The sequence below is a fragment of the Pleurodeles waltl genome, chromosome 1_1, assembly GCF_031143425.1.
Source record: "Pleurodeles waltl isolate 20211129_DDA chromosome 1_1, aPleWal1.hap1.20221129, whole genome shotgun sequence".
In the NCBI taxonomy this organism is placed as follows: Eukaryota; Metazoa; Chordata; class Amphibia; order Caudata; family Salamandridae; genus Pleurodeles; species Pleurodeles waltl.
In genome coordinates, this window is record NC_090436.1 from 635,350,987 (window position 1) to 635,364,244 (window position 13,258).

General features: G+C 46.1%; 1 protein-coding gene across 4 annotated transcripts in view; it reads right to left on the reverse strand.

Annotated features, from left to right (window-relative positions):
- The window catches only part of YTHDC2 (YTH N6-methyladenosine RNA binding protein C2), a 999,369-nt gene that overhangs the window by 189,361 nt on the left and 796,750 nt on the right, over positions 1-13,258 (reverse strand). For all 4 annotated transcript variants that reach the window (XM_069226524.1, XM_069226522.1, XM_069226518.1 and 1 more), the window contains exon 26: positions 2,010-2,302. In XM_069226524.1, the coding sequence (XP_069082625.1) occupies positions 2,010-2,302 (293 nt within the window). The remainder of the gene's footprint in view (positions 1-2,009; positions 2,303-13,258) is intronic.

Genomic DNA, 13,258 nt, shown 5'->3' on the forward strand with positions numbered 1-13,258 from the left:
TCTGGACCAGAAGATGCAAACTACATTAACACTTAATAGTCAGCAATGGTTGCTTAAAAATGTAACAATCATCTATCATTGACTTTTGAAAAAGAAAACAGTGATACCAACTTTTTTCACAAGTCTATTGTAGAATTTTCTGCAGGAAAAAAGAAAGGAGACTCACCACTATGCACTTTATCAAGTGTTTTAATATCCTCCATCAGTGGATATTTCGGGACAAAAGTAAAAGCTATCTCTATGATTTACTAAGGGGCTTTATAAAATACAGCACACGGCCTTTCAGTTAGAGCATAACACTGAAGATATGCTAGAGGCAATTCACTGAGGTGACAGAACCCAATGAGTAAAGAGTGGCTCCAATTAAACACTTTAATCACTATCATTGTTGCATGAAAGTTAGTCATAGGGAGTGCAGAACAGTTCTACTTGAAGGTCTTTCTATAACATTCCTAGATGGGCTTTGTTTCAGAACACTGCAAATCATGGGACCAGGGACTCTGAAGGTCTTTCAGCAATGTTTCTATCAAGTAAAAGTGTGTTGGAACAAATTTGGAGTAGCTGAGTACAACTGTGGCATGTTTTTGAATGAGTATAGGACATTCTAATGGCCGTGTGATGATAGCAGAGGAAGCTACTGAAATGATTTTAGTGTATCATTTGTCTTCTGATTTTGTATCCTATGAAGCCTCCTAACAAACTTTTTTGGGAGCCAACTGTAGACTATGCTGCAATAATCTAGTGGCATCATCACCATAGCTCGCATCAGCTCAGCACAGTGGTCAATTCAGAGAGGCTGAAGGATACTCTGAAGCAGGAAGGGATGTACTCTTATGCCCCTGAAGTTCCACATTTTCAGTGAGGTAGATGGTGGGATTATGAGGCTGGGAGGCTACTTCATCGGTAGAGTAGTGGTTCTGCTCCATAAATTACTAGGGATACAGACTAAAGCTCATTAAAACAAAAAAAGCTTTCCTTCATACAGTGAGACATGGGATTGATGCATGTTGTACAGTCTACCATCTAGAACAATCACAAACTTCATGCCTCAGGTCCCCCATGATATTACTTTCTGCAATCTGCTCTGAACTAGATTCAACACAATGTGCTTTACTAGACACTGCATGTCATGGTGATGTTGATCTTGACACAATAAAACATGTCTGTAGTATGCAATGATTCTCCTTAGGCCCATAGTAGCTGAAATAGCTAAATTAAAACAACATTTATTAGAGTCTTCCAATACTTGTAGGTGGTAGATCAAAGGACATGCTGTGCTGATAACCCTTCAGTGATAATGCAGGAGTTTTTTGCAACATGTCCAAATCCATGAGCTAACAGAACAGCATAGCAACAAAGAGGAAACAGCAGCATTATAATGTGTACTTGGTTAAGTTAGGCACCTGATATTTTCCAGGAAGTAGGCAACAGCACTTTCAATCGCAGGTGGAGTCGTGGGTGAGAAACTGGGTAATTTCGTGTTTTATTAGCCCATTACAGATTCGATCCCTGGTTTGCTCGAATTATGCCTATGTAAAAATGTGAAGACTAGTGAAAATGAAAGCCTACTCGCCTTCAGTTTGTACAAGGGACACTGTTCAAGTATCACTGTCTTACCAGTGGTTAAGGCAATTTCTGAAAAGAAACTAAGTGCAACAGTAGTGTCTGTAAGGGGAAAATATTACAGTTGGTGTGTGACAAGACATTCCATGATAACATATTCCTGAAGCACAGACGAACATCCAAGAAGTGCTGCTGGAGACTAAAAGTGAGTGAGTGAGAAGCACCAACATTGGCCCTGACTATGGATAGAAAGGGTTCTGAGGTAAGTCTAAGCATGGATGTGGGGCACGGCAATCTAAGGGCTTGTGCTTTATTTCAGAGGGTGGTAATTGGGATGGAGCTAATAACATAAGAGCTAAGATAAAATCGGCATCATATTTCAACACAACACCTTTCTGCTTTGCATTCATGGTTTTCTCATTGAGTCAGTCGTAATCAATGTTTACCTCTCTGTAGTGGATGGCTCATCAGAAAATTCACTTTCTACAGAACTTTTCCTGCTGTTGTTAGACCGCCAAGAAGATGACAACGGAAGCTCCTCTGAAGACATGGGTCTTGGTCTTTGCCCAATGCCTGAGGGCTGCTGTAACCCTGCTGACTGCTCTTCAGTGCTTAGAACAGCTATCAGGGCTCTGATGGTTGCTTCATCAACTTGAGACCAAGGCTTCGATGGGGCACGCATACGACGCAAAAACAAGCTATGCCACTTCTGACGTAGTTGCAGAAGCAGGCTAGCAGCCTGTAATGTAATATCAACAATTTAATTAAAATTTAAAAAAAATATTATATTTTGGAATAAATTCCATTAATAACTTAACAAAAGCATAAACCTGCTGCATTAGAAATGAGCAACATGTAAGTCAAAAAACGAAAGCCATTGCTAACTTTATGTTTAACACATTTAGCACAGAAGCACCATAATCATAAATAGAACTGACAACATCATTAGGCATGGCTTTTGAAGAAAACTGAACTATCAATGCATTAAAAGGAGTACGCTCTTTGGAGTGCAGTGGTTTGAGATAGCCATCTTAGGATGTATGCGCTGTAGTCTGTGTGAAGTGTGCAACATGGGAGTTGTTTTTTTTTAAGAGCTATAACATAATAGGTTACTATTTCTAGAGAGCAGTGTAGCGTGGTGAGTTAGTGTGTCCAAGGTGAAGAGTAGTGAGGTGGGCTTGTGTCCCTAAAATGCAGTGTAGGGTGATATGTTAGTCTTTTTAAGATGCAGTGCAGCAGTATTTGACACTAATCCTATAACGGTAATGCAGTGTGGTGCCCACAGAGCGCAGTGTTGTTGGCTGATGTTACTGGACGCCATACCAAGGGATGGATTAGGGTGATATCTCAGTCCAAGGCATTGGGCCACGGTGGTGCCTGGTATGCAGAGGAATATGTTGGGACACTTAGGCTGATGAAGGGCACTATGTTTAGTTAATATACCTAGTTGTACGGCATTGTTGGGGATTTAACAAGCTACGATGCAATGTTGTTCTTAGCAAGCAGTGTGGTTAGACAGCCATCTTCGCACTGCGTAGGCGGGACAGTGTCTTTATTATGCAGTGTAAGGAATTAAGGGCCTGATTTGAGTTTGGTGGGAAGGGTACTCCATGGTACTCCATGGCAAACAGGAGGGATTACCCTGTTCGACAAATTCTCGGTTCACTCACCTCATTTAGAGACAGGTGGACCATAATGTTTCTTTTGAGAATATAGTGCAGTTAGCTAGTGTCTTTATGACACTAAGATGCAGTACAGTGTGAGGAATGAATGTCCCTAGAGTACAGGACTTTTTGACGTTCCTAAAATGTAGTGCAGTGAATTCATATTTCTAAAAGGTAGTGAGGTAAATTAGCATCCCTATGATGTAATACTGAGCAGTCAGTGTCTGTCTTTAGAGCAGTGTTTTGTGTTGTATCGATACAAGATTAGAGCAAGGTGCTGCATCTAAGTGTCTTCAAGCTGCAGTTAAACACGATTGGCTACTGACCGTACAGTACTGTGGTATTTCCTAGTTTGTGGTCTACAAAGGATGATGCACCAGTTAGTGAACCAAGTACGCAGTGTAGTATGGTGAATTAATTGTGTTCCTTTAGTGTAGTGCAGCAGATCAAAGTCCCTAGTACGCAGTGCACTTTGTTGGGTTACTTGATATGTTAGGGCCAGGGTTAGAGTGATTTAACCATGGCAGAATACCCTAGTCACAAACCCCTTGGTCCAACTGCTCTATTTAGAGTTGGGCAGACTGACTTCTTTACAATGGTGGTGCCCCTGCTGGCTTGACCATCGAAAAGCTTACTCCAATAGGACAACGGAGCCTGGCCCGTCGAGATAAGGACATTAGACAGCATGCTCTATTTAGAATGGACGAACTAGTGTATATTTTTTGTGTCTGTCACCATTTGGAAAAACCTGGCGATACTGGACAGCAAAAACAGTAAAATGACTCCACGTCAGGGAAGAAACGCATACTGAGGATCATGACAATAACTAGCATGGTACTATAGGTGAGCTTCCTTAACTCGGATCCTGTGTCTTGAGAGAAGCGGCATTCAATGGGAACTGAATTGTCAGATAATTAAAGCTGCTATTTAAGTAGCAGCTGAGTTTGTAAAAAGACAGCTACTAGCAAGCCAAACGAAAGCACAGGTGACAACAGTATCATAGGAATAGCACCGCTAATTCAGATGCAAGAGGTGGATTGGTGCAAAGAAAATACGACATTCTTAATTGTTTTTACTGACTTTTTCCAACGATATGAACACAGAATGCACACACAGTCCTTACATTCTATAGAATGACCTCGGTCTTTGAACTTGCAGGCCATGAGTTTGAATCCTAATATGGCCAAATCAGCCACTGAGCAGAGCCAATGCCCCCAGAGGTCCGAGACATGACGAGGGCTTTGATGTGGTAAATTCCCTAGACAGCACCAGTGGAGCAAAAATCATTGCACAGTTTCATAGATGTTGCCTGCATTTTATCTTGTCTTTCCTTAATTTTTGTCATGACTGTCCTCATGATAATGGAAGAAAGACCTATCACGACAACTGCTTCACCAAGTGGAGAGCAAGCAAATGAATTACACTACCTCCACATTTCTCCTCTCTACATTCATGGCCACTCTTTCCACCTTCATTCCATGAACAGTATCATAGAGTACCCGTCCTCATATTAGGCCATTTTGGGTATAGCAGCCTTCCATAAACGACCCCTAAGGACAAGTCTACATTAGCATGGTGTGGCTGAAATTATTTCAGCTAGCCTACCTTTTCTATTTTGTCTGAAAGTTTCAAACTTAAACCTTGCATGTTGTCTCCTGCTTGTAACTCATTTATTAGTTTCAATAGTTAGGTAATCATCTTGCTTTTTCCATATTAGCAGTGCCATTCACAACTGTCTTTACAGATATTTGTTCATATACTCTTGGCTACGGGAACCCTCTATGGGCACTACTTTCCTCTCACCTGGCCCTACGTATGTCAGTCGACAGTGCAGCTGCAATTACCTTGTTCACAATTCTTACCACTGTTTTACATCATTTAGACTTGACCCTTCCCCAGCATAGTCACATGTAAAAGTGACCCACTCTATCTTCCCTTGCTTACTAAACACATGGTTAAAATAATTTGTCCCGAAGCTACATAAATATGTGAACAAAAACATTGAAACACAAGATTTTGATATAATTCCATGAACAACTCATGGTTAACAAATATAACGGTACCCAGATGGGAAACATCAAAATAGACCTATTTCTCTACATGCTCAACCCCCCCATGTGGCTGGAACACATTGCAAGGTCCTGAATATCTCTGAAGCAATCGTTTCGTCTCTGTGTCTAACAATGGGAAGATACTGATTCAGCTGAACAATACATATCTACACTTGCTCCTCTCCAACAATCTCATACTCACTCTTTTGACGTTCCTGTGCCTTGTTCTACTAATATGCTTCAACTACCTCCAATCTCAACAGTGGATTTACTCTCTTGTCAGCTGCCATTCTTTTACTTTTCTCCTCCTTTCACACTCACTCCTTTTTTGGTGAATACCTCTTTATATGTTGTTATGAGCATTTCATGTGTCTGTCATTTGTTTCTTTATATCTCCTGTTAGAAATGGGGACTGTAGTTGGCAATCGGTTTGCACCCTGTCCAAGTAGGGACCCTCACTCTAGTCAGGGTAAGGGAGCCACACAGCTAAGATACCCCCTGCTCGCCCCCCTGGTAGCTTGGTACAAGCAGTCAGGCTTATCTCAGAGGCAATGTGTAAAGTATTTGAACACACACACACAGTAAAAATACTACAAAAGCACTCCACACCAGTTTAGAACACTAGCCAATATTTATCTCAATAAAACATGACCAAAAGGACAAAAATCCAACATACACAAAACTTTTAATGTTAAATCTCAATAGAAATGCTCAGAAACACAATAGCTCAAATCGGGGATATCATAATATCATTGATGGAGTTATACCCAACAGTTCGGCGCCACTTGCGAGGATTGCTGACGGATCATGGAGTCTAGCGGAACCCAGGCACAGTACCTTTGGTAAGCGATGGAATAAAGACATTGCGTGGAGTCGGGGATGTAAGGTGTTGCTGGGGCTCGTGCGGCGCTGGTTCTTTACTGCTAGGCAGGGGAGATGAGGCATCAGTACCTTACAGTCGCAGGGGAGGCGATGCAGCGTCGGTGGCGATGCATCAGTTCCTTACGATCTGGCGAGGTCGATGGATCCAGCAGGTCAAGACGCGAGGCGTCGACTTTGCAGTTTTGCATTTACACTATAGGTGCTGCGGCAGAGTCGGGTCCCCCGGATGTCAGGGACACAGCACTCAGGACTTCAAGGGAAGCAGTGTCGGACTTGCAGCATCAGTCATGGTCATTGCAGGCAGCGGCGTGCAATCAAACAACGGCACCGGTTCTTGAAGTCACTCTGTAGTTGATGCACTTGGTTTCTTCTTGGTTACACCAGAGAGTGAATTTGGTACCATTTGGCGAGTCAGGACTCTCAGCAAGAGAGTCCAGGTGCTGGCAGATGAAGTCTTTGATGTCCCTGAGACTTCTTAACAGGAGGCAATCTCAGTTCAAGCCCTTGGAGAACCTTGGAAAGCAGGCTGTAGAAAGCAAAGTCTAGTCCTTTCACTCTCAGGACAGAAGCAGCAAGCAGCAGCCAGCACAGCAAAGCAACAGGCATAGCGGCAGTCCCTCCTACAGCATCCAGCTATTCTTCTTGGCAGAATGTATTCAGTTCAGAAGTGTGCTGAAGTTGTGGTCTTAGAGGCCCAATACTTATACTCATTTCTGCCTTTGAAGTAGGCAAACCTCAAAGGAAAGTTTTTGTAGTGCACAAGATTCGTTTTTTTCTGCCTTGACTCCAAACACACTCAAGGGGGTTGGAGGCTGCTTTACATAAGGACAGGCACAGCCCTATTCAGGTGCAAGTGTCATCTCCTCCCCCCACTCTAGCCCAGGAAGACCCATTAGGATATGTAGGGCACACCTCAGCTCCCTTTGTGTGATTGTCTAGAGAGAATTCAAAACCAGCCCAATTGTCACCCGGACCCAGACGTGCATTGCACAGCCAAGCAGAGGCACAGAATGGTTAAGCAAGAAAATGTCCACTTGCTAAAAGTGGAATGTTCAAACACGCAATTTAAAAACCACCTTCACTAAAATATCTTTTTTTAAATTGTGAGTACAGAGACCCCAAACTCCAAATCTCTATCTGATCCCAATGGGAAATTATACTTAAAAGATATTTCAAGGCAATCCCTATGTTAACCTATGTGAGAAATAGGCTTTGCAATAGTGAAAACAGAATTTAGCAGTATTTCACTATCAGGACATGTAAAACACACCGGTACATGCCCTACCTCCTAAATAAACTGCACCATGCCCCTGGGGCTACCTATGGCCTATCTTAGGGGTGCCTTACATGTAGTAAAAGGGAAGGTTTAGGCCTGGCAAGTAGGTACACGTGCCAGGTCCTATTGGCAGTTTACAACTCAACACACAGACACTGCAGTGGCAGGTCTTAGCCATGTTTGCAGGGCTTCTCACGTGGAGAGCACAATCAGTACTGCAGGCCCAATAGTAGCATTTGATTTACAGGACCTGGACACCTCAGGGCCACTTTACTAGGGGCTCACTGGTAAATCAAATATGCCAATCATGGATAAACCAATCACAAATACAAAGTAGACAGATACCACTGGTCAGCAATGTTAAAGTGCCTAGAGTCCTAAGGCCAACAAAAAACAGGTCACAAAAAAACAGGAGGAAGGAGGCAAACTGTTTGGGGATGACCCTGGAAAAAGGGCCAGGTCCAATATTTTCACACACCTGTTCAACCATTTTCAGTCACACATTTTTCACTCAGATCACAGTCCTCCCTCTTTACATTATTCAGCTTAACCGCCCACCAGTGTCCTCTCACCAGCCACACCTGCACACAAACCTTCAGATTTAAACCTGTCCTCCCTTTGCTCTCTCTTCTGACCACTCTCCAAAATGTTCTTCTCTCTTCTCTTTTTCTGCATTCCATAGCCTTTCCTCACACCTTATTCACCAGACTCCGTCACCCCCTCTAAGAACTGTGCTTCCGCTGCTATTTTGTATGCTCCATACAGCCCACGAATGTTCATGTATAACACCTCTTCTTGAAGCCCACCTGCTACTGAACATACCTAATTACAATTTTAGTGAGACCATGGATTATCACACCTCCTCCCTCACAGCAACCAACATCCCAACTAGCGCTCCACAGCTAGATCAGTTCCCAGAGCTAATGGGCTGAGATGAACTCACTTCCCAACTCAGTATACAAAACTACTATAGCTCAATGTGATGAGAAAAATCGATTGATCCACTAGGCGCCGAGGGCTGAGTTCTTCTGTCCTGACATTCAATGAGCCTGCCAGTTGGTTCACCACCAGGAAGATGCCTTGGCGGTCCAGCCATTTCCAGAGACACAAGGCCTCCTGGTACAGTGTCTGTGACCCCCCACCCTGTTCTATATGTGAGCACCTGTAAAAGCCTCCCATTGATGACATGAGGGAAGGCTTTCAGAGCCAGGTGGATAGTTCTCTGCTCCAGAAAGTTTATATGGAGCCGAGGCTCCCCAGTGACCAGAGGCCTCTGATCTCCACCTCTCCCAGGGGGACACCCAGCCCAGAAGTGACACATCTGCCACAACTGACAGCTCTAGGTGGGGACGAGAAAGGAGTCTGCCGCTGACCCAACCGCCATCCAGTAACCACCACTGCAAAGCTGAACTTGGTGGAATAGATCCCCTTGATTTTGGCCCGCTGGGACTTCAGATACCACTGCAGAGCCTGCATATGCCACCTGGCATACTCGACCAGCAGAATGAAGGAGGCCATCCGTCTGAAAAGATCGGGACCATAGCCTGAATGTCCTGGACTCTCTTTCCCAGAGGAAAGGCATGAAGCCGGACTGTGTCCAGAATGGCTACGACGAAGGGGAGCATCTGAGCAGGAGGCATGTTGATACTGAACCCTAAGAATGACAGGATGTTCTCTATAGTCTTAAGGTGGTTGACCACTGCCCAGGGTGAGCCTCCCTTCAACAGTCAGTCACCAAGGTAGGGGGAAGACTGGCACCCTGCCCTACAAAGGTTTTCTGCCACCATGTTTGTGAAGACCGGAGGGGGGCTGGTGAGACCATAGAGAAGCATAGCAAACTAAAAATTATCCTGTCCTACCACAAACCACAGGTAGCACTAATAAACCTGCAGAACAACTATGTGGAAGTAGCCGTGCTGCAGGTCCAATACCACCATCCAGGCTCCAGAGTTGAAGGCAGACAAGACCTGGGTGAGGGTGAGCATTTTGGATTTTTTTCATTTGGAGGAAGGGCATGGATCTACAACAGGCCAAAGATTTTTATCCTTTCTGGGCACCAGAAAGTATAAAGAATAACAACTATGCCCTAATTCTGGCATAGGTACCCTCTTGACAGCCCTTTGGCCATATGGACTTGCACTTCCTGCCGCAAAATAGAGAGATGGTCCTCAGTCAGTCACTGGGTGGACGGTGGAAGGTGTGGTGGGGATGAAAGGAATGGTAAGGCATTACTTTTGCACACAATCTGACGTGATCAGTTGCCAACTGAGATACAATCAGTGAAGTCTGCATTCTGTTAGGTGACTGTGGCCCTGAAAAGGCACACAAAATATGTTTGGCAGATGGGATGAGGGGGGGTGGAGGGAAGTGGAGGCTGAGCGGCACACTGACCTTGGCCATGGGGGGCACCTCGGCCTCTCCCGTGAAACTGCTAGGATGGGACTGGCTTCGGCCAAAGTCACGAAAAGAACAATGAAATTATTGTGGCTGGCAAGGCTGGCCTTGGAGGAACAGAGAGGGAGCGCTAGCCATACTCTACTTGAAGCGTTTAAGAGCAAAATCAGGCAAACAGGCAAATCCCATAGAACGGCACGTCTAACAGGGAGAACTGGACATCGCCTGAGAACTAAGCTGATCGCAGCCACGCATAGCGAGGTATGGCAACACTGGTGCCTACAGCTCGTCCAACAGTCAGTGGTGTCAAAGCCACAACAATTATGAACTTGGTCGCACCAGGACCATCTTGGATCACCTGCGAAAGTACCGGTCGAATGTTTTGCGGTAAACCAGGGAGGATTTGTGAGTCCAAAAGAGCATGAGTGTAACAGACCAACAAACAAGAGGCCTTGATCGATCGCACAGCTAAACTAGCTAATAAGAAATGAAAATGTCACTTACCCAGTGTACATCTGTTTGTGGCATCAGTCGCAGTAGATTCGCATGTTTTGCAATAGCTCGCCATCTGGTGTTGGGCCGGAGTGTTACAAGTTGTTTTTCTTCGAAGAAGTCTTTCGAGTCACGGGACCGAGTGACTCCTCCTTTTGTCTCCAATGCGCATGGGCGTCGACTCCATCTTCGATTGTTTTTCCCCGCAGAGGGTGAGGTAGGAGTTGAATTGTAGTAATAGTGCCCATGCAATGGAGTGACTAAGTATGCACCTATTTAAGGTTGAGATGATACATATATAAATAGTTGAAGGTAACTTCCAAACTGCTACAGGCTCCCGGGGAGGCGGGTGGGCACATGCGAATCTACTGCGACTGATGCCACGAACAGATGTACACTGGGTAAGTGACATTTTCAGTTCGATGGCATCTGTCGCTGTAGATACGCATGTTTTGCATAGACTAGTAAGCAGTTATCTCCCCAAAAGCGGTGGATTAGCCTGTAGGAGTGGAAGTAGTCTGAAATAATGTTCTTAATACGGCTTGACCTACTGTGGCTTGTTGTGCGGATAACACGTCTGTAAGGAAATGCCTCCTTGGCATGGTTGCCCCCTGACTTTTTGCCTTTGCTGATGCTATGTTTACAATTGAAAGTGTGCTGAGGCCTGCTAACCAGGCCCCAGCACCAGTGTTCTTTCCCTAACCTGTACTTTTGTATCCACAATTGGCAGACCCTGGCATCCAGATAAGTCCCTTGTAAATGGTACTTCTAGTACCAAGGGCCCTGATGCCAAGGAAGGTCTCTAAGGGCTGCAGCATGTCTTATGCCACCCTGGAGACCTCTCACTCAGCACAGACACACTGCTTGCCAGCTTGTGTGTGCTAGTGAGAACAAAACGAGTAAATCGACATGGCACTCCCCTCAGGGTGCCATGCCAGCCTCTCACTGCCTATGCAAGTATAAGTCAGTCACCCCTCTAGCAGGCCTTACAGCCCTAAGGCAGGGTGCACTATACCATAGGTGAGGGTACCAGTGCATGAGCATGGTACCCCTACAGTGTCTAAACAAAACCTTAGACATTGTAAGTGCAGGGTAGCCATAAGAGTATATGGTCTGGGAGTTTGTCAAACACGAACTCCACAGCACCATAATGGCTACACTGAAAACTGGGAAGTTTGGTATCAAACTTCTCAGCACAATAAATGCACACTGATGCCAGTGTACATTTTATTGCAAAATACACCCCAGAGGGCACCTTAGAGGTGCCCCCTGAAACTTAACCGACTGTCTGTGTAGGCTGACTAGTTCCAGCAGCCTGCCACACTAGAGACATGTTGCTGGCCCCATGGGGAGAGTGCCTTTGTCACTCTGAGGCCAGTAACAAAGCCTGCACTGGGTGGAGATGCTAACACCTCCCCCAGGCAGGAGCTGTAACACCTGGCGGTGAGCCTCAAAGGCTCACCCCTTTGTCACAGCCCAGCAGGGCACTCCAGCTTAGTGGAGTTGCCCGCCCCCTCCGGCCACGGCCCCCACTTTTGGCGGCAAGGCTGGAGGGAACAAAGAAAGCAACAAGGAGGAGTCACTGGCCAGTCAGGACAGCCCCTAAGGTGTCCTGAGCTGAGGTGACTCTAACTTTTAGAAATCCTCCATTTTGCAGATGGAGGATTCCCCCAATAGGGTTAGGATTGTGACCCCCTCCCCTTGGGAGGAGACACAAAGAGGGTGTACCCACCCTCAGGGCTAGTAGCCATTGGCTACTAACCCCCCAGACCTAAACACGCCCTTAAATTTAGTATTTAAGGGCTTCCCTGAACCTAAAGATTTAGATTCCTGCAACAACAAGAAGAAGGACTGCCTAGCTGAAAACCCCTGCAGAGGAAGACCAGAAGACAACAACTGCCTTGGCTCCAGAAACTCACCGGCCTGTCTCCTGCCTTCCAAAGAACTCTGCTCCAGCGACGCCTTCCAAGGGACCAGCGACCTCTGAATCCTCTGAGGACTGCCCTGCTTCGAAAAAGACAAGAAACTCCAGAGGACAGCGGACCTGCTCCAAAAAGACTGCAACTTTGTTTCAAGGAGCAGCTTTAAAGACCCTGCAATCTCCCCGCAAGAAGCGTGAGACTTGCAACACTGCACCCGGCGACCCCGACTCGGCTGGTGGAGAACCAACACCTCAGGGAGGACCCCCGGACTACTCTACGACTGTGAGTACCAAAACCTGTCCCCCCTGAGCCCCCACAGCGCCGCCTGCAGAGGGAATCCCGAGGCTTCCCCTGACCGCGACTCTCTGAAACCTAAGTCCCGACGCCTGGAAAAGACCCTGCACCCGCAGCCCCCAGGACCTGAAGGACCGGACTTTCACTGCAGAAGTGACCCCCAGGAGTCCCTCTCCCTTGCCCAAGTGGAGGTTTCCCCGAGGAAGCCCCCCCTTGCCTGCCTGCAGCGCTGAAGAGATCCCTTGATCTCTCATTGACTAACATTGCAAACCCGACGCTTGTTTCTACACTGCACCCGGCCGCCCCCGCGCTGCTGAGGGTGAAATTTCTGTGTGGGCTTGTGTCCCCCCCGGTGCCCTACAAAACCCCCCTGGTCTGCCCTCCGAAGACGCGGGTACTTACCTGCAAGCAGACCGGAACCGGGGCACCCCCTTCTCTCCATTCTAGCCTATGCGTTTTGGGCACCACTTTGAACTCTGCACCTGACCGGCCCTGAGCTGCTGGTGTGGTGACTTTGGGGTGGCTCTGAACCCCCACCGGTGGGCTACCTTGGACCAAGAACTGAACCCTGTAAGTGTCTTACTTACCTGGTAAAACTAACAAAAACTTACCTCCCCCAGGAACTGTGAAAATTGCACTAAGTGTCCACTTTTAAAGTAGCTATTTGTCAATAACTTGAAAAGTATACATGCAATTGAAATGATTCAAAGTTCCTAATGT